The sequence below is a fragment of the Microchirus variegatus genome, assembly GCF_963457635.1.
Source record: "Microchirus variegatus genome assembly, chromosome: 12".
Classification (NCBI taxonomy): Eukaryota; Metazoa; Chordata; class Actinopteri; order Pleuronectiformes; family Soleidae; genus Microchirus; species Microchirus variegatus.
Window position 1 is genome coordinate 12746693 of NC_139813.1, and position 16688 is coordinate 12763380.

The 16688-nt window shown below is 40.6% G+C and overlaps 2 protein-coding genes across 2 annotated transcripts; both read right to left on the reverse strand.

Moving 5' to 3' along the window:
• Nucleotides 1-853: 853 nt before the first annotated feature.
• cipcb (CLOCK-interacting pacemaker b) lies at nt 854-4243 on the reverse strand (the record flags this gene model as incomplete). The annotated part of the gene is made up of 4 exons (XM_083899219.1): nt 4123-4243; nt 2880-3061; nt 2620-2789; nt 854-1759 (listed from the first exon to the last, which is right to left on the reverse strand). Exons 2-4 carry the CDS (start codon nt 2986-2988, stop codon nt 854-856), a joined length of 1185 nt encoding a protein of 394 aa, XP_083755345.1. The 5' UTR covers nt 2989-3061; nt 4123-4243.
• A 6518-nt stretch (nt 4244-10761) lies between these two features.
• Nucleotides 10762-14387, reverse strand: LOC310934726 (vascular endothelial growth factor A-like; the record flags this gene model as incomplete). The annotated part of the gene is made up of 5 exons (XM_083898521.1): nt 10762-10807; nt 10998-11074; nt 11170-11354; nt 11439-11472; nt 14322-14387. The coding sequence occupies 5 exons, from the start codon at nt 14385-14387 to the stop codon at nt 10762-10764; spliced, it is 408 nt and encodes a 135-aa protein (XP_083754647.1).
• Nucleotides 14388-16688: the final 2301 nt, after the last annotated feature.

Consider the following 16688-nt stretch of genomic DNA (forward strand, 5'->3'; position numbering starts at 1 on the left):
ATAAAAAAGGACATCTAGAAATCAAGTGACTAAAAATCTCTACAGCTTCCACATTTCGCTGTACTCGAAAAAAATAGCAGAAACTGTGGATACAGTAGGTGAGAGGAGGTTTGCGTGGACTGGTGAGGAAACCACATTCTTCCACTTAGTGTAAGAAGCAAATTCATTCTAGTACAAAAAAAAATCAATCAAGCTGCAACAAAATGCCACAATTTAACAGCTATTGGTGCTCTTTACTTATGTCATAAAGTAGCGCTTTGTAATTATGACCATTTGTGTTGACATGGACTTTGGCGCCACCCACTGCTTATGTGAACCAATTCCTGAAGTTTGTTTCACAGCAGTCGATGGAAACATATTTTGAAAATCCTGTGAAATTTGGCGATGCATTTTAAAGCAAACCTGGCTATAGTTTTGCACCGTGTCCTTGACTGATTGCACAAGTCATGTCATAACTGGCTGTTTGGACAATTAACCCTCAGTGCACGAGCTGACTAGAGAAACAGACTTTTTGTTTTCACCTCCATGTTTTCTCTTCCCACAAGGACACCGTCCTAGACTAACACCATCAGGTTCAGCAAAGTTAAGTTTGTCAGCAACTACTGAAAGAAAGTAAAATATGAGGCCATGGTCTTAATCTGCACCAATTTTTTGAGTTTTTTTTTTTTTGAGGATCAAAGCCCTACAGCAGGCCACAGCCAAAATGTAGGCCAGAGCACTCTCTCTGTGGGTGTGTTTTGTGGAGCACATTACTTTCGTTCCATCTGTCTCTGTACACGCCAACCCCTCCCAAACCCTGACCTTCCTGTCCCCATCTCAGTTTAAAGGTTTATTGTCTCGCACTGGCCCGGGCTTAATCTGACTTTAAGCTGGCCTGAGCAGCTCTCTCCCTCTCTTTCTCTGTGTCTTTCTTGTAAAGGTTTGCCTGCAGCTTACCACAGATACTAATGTCACCGCTCTGAATAGCCTGAAGGAAAAGGTCCGTGTGTTCTTTCAGCTGGTCTAGGTCATTCTGCGTGCGTCGGTTCTGTCTGAGAAGTTCCTTGGTTCGTAGCGTGATGTCCAGAAGGCCAGAGTTGCTCAGGATGTTGTAGGTGTTGCAGAAACGCTTCCTCCGTGTGTCATCATCATGGTCACTGTGGTCAATTTCTCCCAGTGAGATTTTCTCTGTGCTTTTTTGAGAAAAAGAAGGTGTCTCATTTTCGGAATCGGAGGTCTGTTTGAAAGAAAAGGAAGTGTTACAGTCTGACTGACTGAAAGCTGATGAAGGCCTCTCACTGGAAGGACTACTGTTGCTACTGGTTTCTGTCATGGGGGAAGAAAGTCGACTCTGAAGTAGAGAAGACATGATGCTGGGAGCACTGGGACTGGTAATATTTAAGCCAGAGTTACTAAAAGTACCACCCAGAGTTCTTGACTTTTTCTCTCTGTGACCATGATCACGGTGTTTAGAGGTCAAACTTCTACCCCTCTTTGACGCTGAAGAAGAGGAAGAGGTGGATGAAGATGAGGAAGAAGTTCCCCTGCCCGAGGAGTAGTCGCCAGGATGTGGCGCAATCTTGTGGTAGGATTTGCGGACTGGAAGATACTTCTTGCGTTGACTGTGTCTGTGGGTGGCCTCTTTGGGGGCGGGAGAAGCTTGACGAGAGACCACAGGTTGGACGAACACTACCTGAGGCTGCTGGACCATGGGTTGAACCACCTCCACTGTGGGACTTAAGCCCCAGCTCTGCCTCAGAGCAGAAGGGTTGTCTCCAGTCTACAAAGACAACATAATTGGTATTGAGAACTTTGAAATGCCATCACACACATTTTCCCATGTTGCACTTGTGAAAGCATAAGTAATATTAATAAAGACATCATCCAGGCATTTTGAATTTGCACTTGAAAAAAAACAATACTAAAATATGCATTGGTTATTAAAAATATGAATAATTAGCACCACTACCTAAAGTATGCTTCCATATGCATCACTGTTAAAACACAACTTTACATAATTACAAAGTCACAGGACTCTACAGCTCAGTGGTTCTCTCTAACCTGCTCATTTGTAGAGGTTTTCACTGAAATTACTTTTACAAACGAGTATCCCTAAATTAATTTAAACTGCCAATTAAAGGGGATTAGAAAAGCATGCTAATTTATATGAAGATGACATGCACCAACATACGTCATCCATTCAAAACATCCAAAAAATCAGCATGTCTATCAGAATGGAGAACAAGTATTACTTATGTATTTCACATAATATTGCATTACATTTTTGTTGTCTAATCTCGCTTTTCTGGTTTCACTCTTTTTTGTAAAAGCTGAATGTAATTGAGCCATTTCTACTTTCACGTTACTGCTGTTTCTCAGCTACTTTTCGCAATCCTGCGAGAATGGTTAATCTTTCATCGATGGCACATTTCCATGAAACTAACTGGATTGTGAAGATAAATATTTAAGTTCAACACGGACACAAAAGCCACCCTTTTTTCGCTTAAATCACACCAATGTTTTGATGTTTAAAGACTGAAAGCTGAAACCCTGAGTGGAAACAGAAATGTTAAATCATCTACACATTTTAAAATCTGAGGTATTACAGCATCTTCAAAGCTGTATTGTTTTGTACCGTACCTGCTTCAGGAGGACATTGTTCATAATGATCATGGGAGACATGCTGGAGTATGAGCCTCCGACCACAGCCAGCTGAGAGGACCGAGGCCCTGAGCCCTGCTGTCCAACAGGGTGGAGTGAGTCCTCCCGATCTGTTGTGTTCTTTGAACTCATATACTCTGAGCTTGCATCTATAGGCAAATAAGTAGAGAAACCTTAGTTCATTTGATTGATAAACTATAATCGAAGCACCATGCGAAGCAGCAAGATAAACGCCAAACCTGAGAATCCAGAATCTCTCTCTGAATCGGCTCGAGAGTTTCCCGACTTCATGGTGCGTGGTCTGTTTGCTGTCCTGGAGCGAATCTCTGCTTTCCTCTTGGTGCTCATCTTCTTTGCTTGTGTACACACAAAGTTCTTGGATCGATATGCTCTCACCAATACTGCATCAGCATACCAAAGTCTAGATTTGAGAAAGAAAAACAGTTAAGCAGAGGCTCTCCTTGTGTCAATGACACACACATTAAGATATTCACACACATAACACAAAGGGTGTGATCACAACCCTCAGAGTGGACTAGCAACTTTAAATTCTGATAAAAGACAGATAGGACTAAGTGAAAAGTTCTTGTCAAGATTATACTAATCATAATAATCTTCATGCCATGTCGTAAAAATATTTTTTAGATTTGTAAAAGTAAACAGACATGACTTTCTGTCCTGTCCACACTCTTTTTGTATGCACGTGAACTGAATGCCCAGAATAATCTTAAATAACAATAGATAGGGAGGTCCTGGGTTGTCAATAAAAGATGCAGTCTTCCCCCACGTGGCACTTCAAAGTAAATCACTAGGACTGTGCGTTGGTGAGGCAGACAGCATTAATAAGACACTAGTGTAGTGTAATCAAAGTAGCACTGGATAGTAAAATGAACCTTTATCTGTTGTGTGAGTCAAACCTTGCTAAATACTAAACAAGGTACACGAACCGTCATTAGCAACATATAATAGTATAGTTTAGATATACAGACTCAGCAATAAGGCAACAACTTCAACTGCAAAATAAAACAAAAACGATCAATACATAGCAATGTGTTCATGCACTGCACAAACGCACATTGAGCTATAACAGACGAACACTTTGAATGTTTACCCCAAATCAGTGAAGGGTTGGTTGTTAAACCACAATTTACCGATTTCTTCGCCTATCACTCAAGAACGAAATTCCGCCTTCCGTCATCTGACATGTATAATGATTACGAACAATATCGTCTAATTCGTATCACTCTCGTCGTGAGAAGACCTTTTAGGCCACATCGCCCTACCCTTGATAAACAATATAGTTAGCTAACTGATGCTAACTGAAAACAAGAGACGAGAAAGCAGATGAGGCGGACGTGCAGTTAGCCGTGATGCACTTTTACTACAGCGCTCACCAACGGGCCTTCAACTGACAGAAATTAACGTCATATCAAGAACAAAAACAACAAGAAACAAGAAAAACACACACAAAAATAAACCTACTTTATCTGTACAGCTGTTCCGGTGACGCTTTCTCTGAAGCTGTGGGCTACGTGATAGTAGCCGAACTGGTTACTCCGTGTTTTCCTGTACGTGAATAATAACGACTGCTACAACTGCTGCTACTGCTGCTACTACTGCTGCTCTACAGTCACACTGACCACATCCTGCGGCTCCACGGTACTGTACACGAGACATGAGCCCCTCCCCTGTCTGCTCGGTCACGTGCGCAGCACGACGGCAACAGGCGTCGACGTAGGCGGCGGCGTTCTCACACACACACAGACACACACACACACACACGCACGCACGCACGCACGCACGCACGCACGCACACACACACACACACACACACACACACACACACACACACACACACACACACACACACACACACACACACACACACACACACACACACACACACACACACACACACACAATAACAACGTGTACTAAACACAACGCTACGGGCCAGGGACCACACGTTTTGTTTTCAGCCACTTTGCCATATTTGGCAGTTAAGGGCGTGGCTTCGTCTGGACTACCGGATACGTCACAGCCTGGGTGGGTTTCCTGGCCTCTGATTGGCCGGCGCGTGCAGCAGCTCAAAAACGTGACTTTGTGCTGAAAGTGTGGCAAGTTGAGGACATCGTGTACGGTCGCTGAGTGAGTAAGTTAAATGTAAAGTGACATACAGGGAATCCTGTGACGAGAGCTTTCAGGTGCATTACATAATAGAGCAGTTTGTCCAAGAATTACTACGGCATGCTTGACATTGCAAAGAACAACGTGTACTCACGTGCGCAGCCGTGGTGTATATTATGATGGGTCAAATGTACAGTGTTCTGTTGTTAAGTGTGCACATGCATGTACAAGGAGATATTTAATATTAATAATTTATTATTCACAGATGTGGACATTTTCCTTCACCGCTTTTTGTCTCAAAAGACAACATCAATTACAATGTAATTAAACTATAAAACAAAAACACACAGATGAGATATAATGTAGACCTTTGACTTGAAGACAACCATTTAAACAGCAACGTGATGACTGATAACATGAGTGATTTGATTGATTTTTTTAATTATTGTGTAATGCATCGGAAATATGCCAAGCCCAAAACCCCAGGAGTAGACCATAAAGTAGCAATAAATACTAAGCAAATAATTTTCCTACATTTTCTTCAGGCATGAGTCACATAGGTAGCTAATTTATAATATATCGTTGTCAGAAAACCAGAAAGATTCTGGATTTTGAACAGATTTCATTCACACAACATGTTTTAAGTCTCACGTGTCTCCAAAAGACAGTGAATGCAACACAAGGCAATGGACAACAGTAACCCTGTGTGCTTGGTTAACAATGTGTTTACTTCAGAGCCTTTTGGTCAGATAAAGTGAGGTCACATGCCAAATACCAAGCAAACAGTATATGAGTGCAAATGTACCAGCACAGAGGTTCCTTATGTGTCTGGAGTGTGATCTCAACTGATAACACGCTGTGATTCAACATTAGTGGATTCAGTGTTCATCAAAAAAACATCAGTACAGAAAGAAGGCGTAACACACACGGTGATTGAGATTGTGTCTTCATTCCCTGTGTGTGAATTTGCACAATAAAAGTACTTTAATCACAGAACATTAATCACTGTATAACTCACAGTAAATATGACTTCATGGAGAAGATGTGACAGACTGATGTGACCGCGGATCAATGAACTCTGCGGCTGGACAGAGACCATAATCCTTTTGCGTAGCAGCTGATAAGCTTGAAACATTCCACCCATTATCTCCACACCAGTTCTTTGCCACTGTTCAACCCCACGTGTATTTTTACGAACGCAGCTGCATGTTTGATATCAGAATGATCAGGTTTTTTTATTCAATAAAACACAATAATTTGATATTAATTAGGTTTTAACCAAAAGTAGAAAGCAAAGTCACAGAGAAGATGGAAGGTGTGAGAGATGATGATCAGAGGTGATTCAGTCACAGATGTTCTGCTGTGCACGGCACCAAAACCGGTCCTCCAAATACAGACGTGTGAATCAGTTATTCTGGGGACTGGCATCTGGAAAGACAAACATAAATGATCACACATTTGAATTTCAACAAGGCATAAAACCATACGGAACACATGACCATATGATTGCGAATTGATTACATGTTCTTAGTTTATGCCAGTTTTATTGGCTTATTTGTAAATTGTTGTGATGAAACACACAGAAAAATGCATGCCTCTAGCACTCGTTGAACACATGGCTGAAGATGAACTAGATCACAATCTTTTGGATTTAGTAGTCATTTACTGTTTATAGTACAAGTACTGTTAAAATGTGTGGTGCTCTGAAGGTTATGGAGCTCGCTAATGTGCTACTTGGCAGTGTGAGCACTACAAAGTGGCAGGTTTGTCACTTAGAAAAGGTTCTAAATGGCAAAGGATGAGGATGAGGGGTCCATGGGGTCAGGGCAGGGGTCCCTCAGGACAGAGCATCTGTGTGAAGTGGTATCTCTTACTTCAGAGTGAAAAAGGCTAAGTGTCCTTCTGCAAAAACAAAACAGTAGCCTCTCTAACACTCACAGGGCACATACAGCACAACAGCAACATCACCTGTCAAATAGAAGCAGAATAAATCAAGGTAGACAGTTAAACTATGTCGAGTACTGACCCCACACAGGTTTGGCTCTTCTGAATCTGCTGGAAGAAATGAAATATGCTGCAACTGTGTGGTCCTGCTGTGACCACTAAATATGGGGTGGAGGGGTAACGAGATAATGGGCCTGTACCTCTGAGCTTTGATTTACAAAATGAACAGGAGCCAAAGCAATTACTCGTACAGCATTAACACTGGATAAGCAGACAGAGCTAAAATGGCCACACAGGTTCTTATACTGTGTATGTGATCATTCACTTGTGGTAGAAGAAAAAATACTTTTCCCCGAATGACCCTCAGTCCATTGTCTGCATGACTTCTAGCTTTCGAAGGATGGCTTCTTTCCAGCTCTGCTCAGGCTGCCGGATAAATGTCGTCCATCTCCTTCTGAACAAGGGACATGGTAAAACAGGGCCAGTCACCTCTTTTAAACAGTTGACCTACTTTCCAACAGACAGAGCCAAGATCCCACCTATTCTTCAAATTACCCATTGATCCTTGTTCCCCAAGACAGAACAGATTATGTGCTTCAGTGACTGAGGCAACATTGGCATTTTCATTACCGACACTCACGATCTGTGTTGAATCCTCATCGGACCTCCATTTCAACAATAACTGTTCATTGAAACATTGATTTATTATTATTATAGTCTTTGTTTCTTTCTGCTCCCTCAATTTGTCTCTTTTTAGGGGTCATGACAGCAAATGATCCCCACATTTGATTTGGCAGGGGTACCTCAGTCCTTGACCTGGTGGGGGACTTGTACCCTCTCGTTACAAGCCAAGTCCTGCTTTATTATAGTAAGGGTTCTAAATGGGTCTCTTCATAACATTCAGCCAGTGTTTTCATGGTGAAGGGATTGTAAAATTAAAGAGATGGTTTGATAGTAAACACATAGATTTCATTAAATGACGCTGCTGGAGGTAGATGTTTTCAAGTTTGTCTGTCTATACTTAGACCCAGTTCCAATCTGGTATTAACATCCTGAGATGCTACACTCTTAGAAATAAGGCTTCCAAAAGGGTCCTTCTACAAGGGCTGAGGTTCTACCTGGAACCATTTGGTTCTGAAAAACCCTTTCCCGTTGAAGGGTTTTTCAAGGGTTCTTGGTAACACTAATGGTTCCAGTAAGAACCATTTTGATCCAGAGAACCCTTAAAAACCCCTTTCCTGAATAAAGGGTTTTAAAAGGGTTCTTGGTGGAACCCTCCAAAAGGGTGGAACCTTTATAAAAAGGCCAAAAATAACCTTACATGGTTCTACTTAGCACTTTTATTTCAAAGAGTGTAGGGTTTAAATGCTCACAGTCTGTCCTGATTGTGTCCCCACCGCCGAAGACAAAAAAACACATTTGGAGGTGGTTTGAAGTTGACTCAGGGCCACACAGTTGGTGTAGTGGTTAGCGCTCTTGCCTTTGTAGCAAGAAGACCCGGGTTTGAGCCCCAGTTGGAACACGGGTCTTTCTGCATGGAGTTTGCATGTTGTGTGCGTGGGTTTTCTCTGCATGGGTTCTCTGGCTTTTCCCACAGTCCAAAAACATGCAAATTTGGGGATTATGTGAATTGGTCACTCTAAATTGACCATAGGTGTGAATGTGAGAGTGGATGGTTGTTTGTCTCTATATGTGGCCCTGTGATGGACTGGTGAACTGTCCAGACTGTACCCTGCCTATCGCCCTATGTCAGCAACCCTTGTATTCCTCCGGTAGATGATGGATGGATGGGTTGAAGTTGAATCTAATTACACATTGCCTCCTCAGCTGACTTTTGTTTTACTTTCGTCAGCACCAATATGTTAATTTATTTGGTTATCTGGTTTCACCCCAAGTAAAAATGTGTATTAATCTTATAAAAATATCAGCTGTTTCTGTGGGAAATGATGAAAGATGTGTCTTTGCCTCTGTTGTGAATAAGGAAAACATTCATGTGGGAACATGGGCATTGATTTTAAGCTAATTATCGAGAATGGGGCGTTCTTAGAACTGGAGGACAGGTAGGCAGGTTATCATGACCATCAAACCATATTTGTTTCCCCAATTCCTTTGTAACACAGTCTGTCTGTCTGTCGTACATCTGCAGTCTCAAGCCCAAACTAACCCTGAAACCCTCACCAGAGGCTTCCTCTAAGATGCTCTTCCTTCTTCTTCTCTGACAACTGAGCTCCATATGTGGCCTTTTCAAAAAAAAAAAAAATTTTTTTGGGGGGGGGGGGCATCTGATTCTTATCACAATGTCTATAATTCACTACTGGTTCCATAACCATTTCTGAGCGGGAGAGAGAAAGAAGAGGCAGACAGATTATTACAGAGAGATTACCTGTGACACACGCTGCTTCTGACCTTTATGTGAAAATGAACCACAGACAAACAAAATACCATAGTGGCTGCACATATTGCTCAGGGTTTCTCGCTGAAAATGAAAGATACGTTTTTGCGCTGGAACTGAACTGCTCGATCTGAAAGCACACATGGTTCTTTCGGTGGAAAAAAGAAGGTATTTTTACTTGAATGTAAAATAAATGTGTCTGCAGTTCATCAGATTTATTTTAAAGGTTACGTTATTAAGAAATGTATTGTATTCGTCATAAGGAAAATGAAATTGATACTGGCTTCAATAACAATAGCTCAGCCAGAATATTCACAAATTAATCTTCATTTGTGGGCATTAAACTCCAAATAGGCTCAGTATTTATAATAGTCTGATTAAATCATTATTATTCATATTGATTACGATTCATATAAATACATTTATGACTATACATGCTTTGGCTGCCTGCTGCATGTGACAGCTAAAATGTCGTTCTCTTGTACCTTTTCAAGTCTTTTCACAGACAGTCCTTGGTTGGAACAATTGTCAGCCTTGGATTATTGTTCTTACACGGAAGCGCAAACGCATCATGAGTGGTTGTTGGATTATGGGCAAACCAGAGTGAAGAGCATCACCGCAGATAATTCTTAAGTCTGTCCTTGGCCGTCTGACAGAGTTGAGGCACAGTGACAAATCAGGGACATCAGGGGCAAGACCAGGTTTTAGGGTTAGAATTAGATTTAGGTTAAGTTTAGGCATTTAGTTGTGATGGATAAGGTTCGGGTAAGGGGCAAGGGAACGCAGTATGCAGGAATTTTGTGCAAGAATGTGTTTGTGTCTGGCATAAACACTGAACTTGTCAGGACCAGTAGTCCTCATGGAGGCCGAAACCTGGTCAAAATGAGGCAGAACCTTTGAGGAACTGGACTGAGAATTCAAATTTCAAATTTCAAAGTGTGAAAAAAGATGACTCACTCATGTTTTTGTGGTCCTCGTCAATCTAAGTACAGGAGATAAACACGCGATGTTGACTTCCACACTCATTGGGACGTCACACTGCGCTAAATTCCTGGAATTGTTGTCTCGCGGAGCTCCGCTTTGCCCGTAAAACACACAAGAGTGCAGGCGAGGGCAAATGTATCCGAAAACCGGAAGTCTATTCTTGGTTCCACAGTGCAGCACTACACAAACTTCCAGCCGCAGAGGATTTATCTGTCCAGTGGATACATGTTATATACTGTATGACAGCAATGTGCCTGCTAAAGCCTGCAAATGATCACTTTTCCAAATGCTCACTGCTGTTAGCTCCTAGTAGCCTCTGAGGCTGATGTCATTTCCTGTCCCTTAATTTTCATTTTACTTTGTTTTTCTGAGGCCGAGGCTCAAAACAAGGGGTGACCGTGCCTTCTCCGTCAACTTTGGAACAGCCTACCTGCGGAGATAAGGTTTGCTGTCTTCTTTTAAATCGCATCTTAAAAGTTATTTTTATAGACTGGCCTTTATGTGATGCTGTCTTTTTTTAATATTTTATTCTGTTTTGAAAGGTGCTATACAAATTAAGCTACAATTATTATTATAATATTATGCTGTCCAAATAAATGGAAGTCAAGTGCCCAAGTGTGTGTGTGTGCCACAGGAGGACACTCAATCTACTTGCCACAGTCATTTGCTGTCCTCTAGTGTTGCCTCATCCAAGGCTTTTTCTTGATGGTCTCACTGTTGCTGTGGTGTGAAAATAAAGTGCAATCAAAACACTCATGAGTTCAAGTCTAAAGGCGATAAAAATGTTTGACCACTGACCTTTTACTCTGACGGATTCTGAAAGCACAACAACAACAACTCGCAGTTAGCTGTGTGTCACGAAACCCCTCCATCAACTAGAACCTGACGTGGGACCTAATCTGTAATTTACCTGCATTCACAGGCCTGATGCTCCACAAATGTGAGTTCCACCATGTGGCTTGTTTTGAGTGAACGGATTTTCATCACCTGAGTAACAAAGAAAAGGGAAATGAAATAAAGAACCACATGGTAATGAAATGTCCATCTATTGTCTCAATAGATGTTTTGAGGCTTTTCCACACCTCTAAAGTGATGTTGCGTTCAAGGGTCGGATGACACTCCATGGCCTCATCCAGACAGCAACCAGAGCATCGCCACAGTGAGACACAGGCAGGTATGTAGATGTATCCCAACTCCTGCTCCACCTCCAGTAACTGCTCCATTGGGTGGCAAGCGCTCTTTGCAAACACTTCCTGGAACGTCATCTCTAGAGAAAAAAAGTTTTGTTTGTAGTCATTTAAAAAAGAAGGGACAGTTCTCAGTGGGGAATGACCAAGAGGACGTTCTTTACCTTTTAGAGTTGCATTTCCTGGTTCGGGTGACATCTGCAAAAATGAATGACATTTCTATTGTAATTTGATAAGAATCAGAGTAAAAGTGTCAAAACCTGCAAACAACCAGGAAGGGAAGACATTTTTGGTTATACAGTACTGCTTTTCATATACATATATTGATAGAAATATGCAGCATATGCAATATGATAGAAGGGGGGAAAAGATAAATATTGCACATAATTTTAATCTTTTTATGTTATATTTGAAACACTGATTCTCACTTTATATGTTTCAAAGTTACACAATCCTCAACAATATTTCCCCCCTCTTAATAAAAAAAAAAAAAAAAAAAAAAAGCATTTCCAAAGCTTTCAAACAAAGAACAAAACATTACAATAAAACAGTTGCAGAGTGCCATCTTGTGGTAAAAGAAAGACAGTGCACTCACAGTGGCCACGTGTTTGTAAAATCAGCAGAACTGAGGATGAGTAAAGTAAAACGAGCCTAAAAACCACCACAGAACAATTGTTTCCCAACAAGTTGTGAGTAAAAGAAAAAAAAAAAGACATAGAATATCAGTAAAGAATAGCTGCCGGCTCGTCTCATGCAGTTTTACACACAATAAACACAGTTAAAACAAAGGCAGCACTGATTTGTGTCCTGATGTCACAGCATGAAGTTTGTCAAGTTCTCACAACCTCAGTCTCCAACTTTGTGCAGGAAGTGTTGACTTTGGCTCCGTCTCTGTTTCTGAGTCCTCAAACTCTGTCTCAACCCGAGGATGAGGCTTCTAATGAAAAGCTTCATAACTAACAGGTTTCACGGTGGCAAACATGCATGAAATGTTCCTGATAGTTTGTTTGCCAAAGAAGGAAAAATACAGACAATCTTAGTCCATCCTCTTGAATAAATGGATTTAAATATTGGCATTCACTAAAAGAGGCTCAGAGTATCAACAAAATTCAATTATTAATTTGTGTAAAAGCATCAAATTGACATATAATGATAATCCCAGCATATGGCACACTACTACTACTATGAGTATTCACAGTGCATCGTCTTTTAAAAGTATTAAACACAGCCATAAACCAACCTTAAAAGTAACAGTGTAGGACGTAAACCAGCTGTTGAACTTTTACTCTGCACAAAACAAGTGTAGATCTCTGCAGATCTCTATAAAAAAGGACATGGTAACTGAGTGAACCACAAAGAGAGGCTCTCCATAATCAGATAATGTTATTCCACAGTCCATAAAAGTGCCACTTTTACAGATTTGCACCACGACACAGCCCCTTCACACGCTACAGCGCATATTCACTGAGCAGTCAGCTCCCCCGCTGAGCGATAGTGGATGAGTGCATCTGTCTCGCCTGTGGTTACATCCTATCATACAGTAAAGAGGAAGCACCTGTTTAAAAGCAGACATTTAACACTCTACTCACAACCCAAGGGGGAGAAAACACCTGCTGCTATACAGTGTCTCTAAAAACCAGTAATAATGTGTGGGAGAATATCTCCACCATGGTCTCTATGACATCAATGATTTGAACCAAATTCACATATCTGTACTTTACTCTGTATATTTCGAGGAACTTTTACTTTAAACTCCACTACATTTTCCTCTAAATATCTTTGTTACTCGTTACTACCAAATAAAATCAGAAGAAGAAGAGTTGTTAGCTTTTCTCGTCTTGATGAGCTGCTTTACACTATAGTTTTCACCCATTACTCATACGCTGCAACATGGGGTTAAGTGCCTTGCTCAAGGACACATAGACTAGCAGAGCCAGGAATTGAACGCACAACCTTCCAGTTGAAAGACAACTCGCCCTACCACTGACTCCTCATTTTTACTTCTAAAACTTACTCTAAAAAGTACATTTTATATTAGGCGATTACTTTTGATACCAAAGTAGAATAAACCTCTTAAATATTTTAAGACGTCAACTTAAAGGTGCCATATGTAAGAATGTGGCCAAAAACAGTTACTACATTCAAATTCAAAATACCGAGGTCTTTTAGGTTTCGTTTTCTCACGTAACTGGCAACCCATGGTTGCTCGGCAGCTGAGACTCTACTGACTGCAATGATTGGTAGACGGCGGTAGGTGGCGCCACATGCCAAAACATGATTTCAAAACATAAACATGATTTGCAAAATATTATTTTTAATTCAAATATTTTGTCTGTACTGTTGTTGTTGGTGAGTTCAGTTTGTTATATAAACATTATTCCTGAGTCTCTGTGACATATTAGGAGGATTTTATGGCCAGTTGCTTTAGATTTATTACATAATGCAACTTTAAGTAATAATATAAAAAGTGACTTCAACTTCTACCCAAGACATTTTCTGGTAAGATACTTGTATTTTTACTCAAGTATCCCTTTAAGGTACTTTATGACTGATTTTAACTCATCACGTCATAGAAAGTACATTTATTTAACTGTAAACACTGTATAGCTGCATAGGATATCTGATCATACACTTTATTACATCACTGAACAGCAAGTCTTCACTGGAATGAAGGTCACAGTAAGAAACCCCAGGTGTAAATAACCAGATTAAAGGTGGCTGAGTTCCATTTAGCTTTCTCCTGTCTCACTGTCCAGACTTACACCAACTGAACACAAACACCGTTATCGTCGCCGATCGACAACACCCTTGTTTTCATTGTTGCTGTAACAGTAAAAGTGAGGATTGGACCTTCTTGTTCATGCATGTGTGCAACAACAGCCGAGACAAAAATCCGACTTTTTAAAAAAAAATCTGAATTTCATAGTACATATCTAAATGAATCAGAGTTCAGCTTCAAAATAATAATAATAAAAAATAAAGTACTTCTACAGTTGAAAAGTTGCAGATCACAGCGTGTTATTATTGATATTATAACGCCTGTTTACCTGTGCAGGTACCAGCTGAACCAGAAGAATCAATGACAGATGAGAGATTCCAGGGAAACTTTGCATCTTTATGCTGGTGAGGATAAGTTCAGATATAACCTCCTGTCAGGAGCAGTCACTCAGACCAGAATGAAGAGGAGAGGGAGAGACACAGAGAGAGAGCGAGAGAGAGAGAGAGAGAGAGAGCATGGATTTGCTGTTGTGCACAAACAGAGGTTGGATGAATTATCCACTGGAAACAGACAGGAAACAACTGCAGCATTCATGATGATAACTGCATTTACTACAGTTACTACATACACAGCAGGTGTATATGCAATAGTAACAATGGTAAATGAATTTTTTTTTAATTATAGTATAATAAAATTGGATATTAATGGCTATATACTACACAACAGACAACGCTGCTGCATTTAAAAGTCCACTGTGCAACATTTAGGAGGTTTTATTAGCAGAAATTGAATATACTACCCATAATTATGTTTGTGTTTAACTGCTATAAAGATAAAGCTAAATCGAGGCAGTTTTAAATGTTAGCGTATGGAAATGAAAGGATGTCGAGCACATTTATACAAACTGCTACTAGATTTTGATTATTAAGAGAAGTCAATCATTAGAGACTAAGAAAATCAAACAGAAAAAATCAATAAATTCATGAAAGACAGATCCAACATAAACTTAATATTTCATATTACAGTTGTGGCATTAAAGCAGGAGGAGAATAAGCACACTGTCTATCTTGATTTTGCCATGTTTATACACAAACACAGGCTTACTTAGTGATGAAAAAAAAGAACAAAAAAATAATGGCTTGCCATCTCTGAGATACTTTTTTCATATATTTTGAGATTAAAAACAGTTATTTTTTATTCTGAGTTAGTAAGTCATCATTGTAAGTTTTCACATTGGCAGAAATGGGCTTTTATCAACACTTTACTTCTGGTGATAATTAACTGTAACCCAGGTTTCTTGTGGTGTGTCAATGCTCTCCACTTACATTCAATGACACTCATACTGACTTTCCTAAACGAACCACACCAACAGCGATATAACGATATAACGCCCGTGCTCTTGTATTGTGATGGTGCAGAGTGGGGACGACAGGCTCGGCGGTGGCTCCTCGTGTTTATGAGAGGAGGCTCAGATGTGTTTTCACAGCCTGTGTGATTTATGGGATAATTGGGCTGATGTGTCCCGACGAACAGCTTCTGCAGAGGAGATAACTAAGATGGATGCTGCCATCCCGCTCAACACATTTGCCTCTCCATCCTGTCAACGACTGACTCATGCACGTGTCGGTCTGTACGTACAGGAGCGTCCTGCAATGTTCCTCATATCACAGAGCAGTGTCTATCAGAGACCATTGTTCTGATGTTAAACGCTGCCTTATCTTGTTGATGTTCAGCATGTGGTTGACTCATTCTGACAGACTGACAAATGCAGATGCAGCTCAACCATCTTTGCTCTTAGATCTGGTCCTGACAAATATACGAGGGCTCCACCGCCATTTTACCTCAGGTGGAAGACGTTGTTTCCACAGCTTTACATCCTCAGACACAGACAAGGCCATTTCATCATATGATCAGACAGGGATAATCTCATTAAAGCGCATACTGCCCATACGTATGTCTATATAAGTGCATAATCCCTTTAAAATAAACATTGTTTTTTTGTACTTGAGGCAAAGGCCACCAAACAGAAAAAATAATCAGAGCGTGTATTTTAGCTTTCAAAAATCACTAAAAAAGAAGAATGACACCCTTTATGGCAAGAGTTTTGCCATAGTTGAAAAATAAGACCTGATCGATGGAAACAAAGGAAACAGAAAATGTCCTTACTCTGAAACATGTACACTTCATCACACCAAGGACATTTTCCAGACAAAAAAAAAATGCATGTTCAAAAATAGAACGCTATTGTTTCCATAGAGTTCAAGTGCTGCTGGGTTTAGTCAGTAAAGAAGACACAAGAGACACACACACACACACACACACACACACACACACACACACACACACACACACACACACACACACACACAGCTATTTATCTAAAGCTTCATTGTAAAGGTCACGGATCAACGCCATTCAGTGCTTATGCCTATTTTTATTCCTGTGATAATGATGCAAACGATTAACAATTTCCCACCGTATGTTGTGTCGGTGCTGCAGATGCATTGTGGGTATTGCTATACCGTTTTTTTTTTTCCACAGGAGCCAGTCTCAGTGATGAATGTGACCCAGAAAGGCAAACAGATGGAACACACGTACAGCAAACTAGAACTAGGCTAAAGACAGAAACAGGCCACACTGGTTAAAGAAATATCTGAATGAAAACGGAAGAAACAACTTGTCTCAATGACCAGAG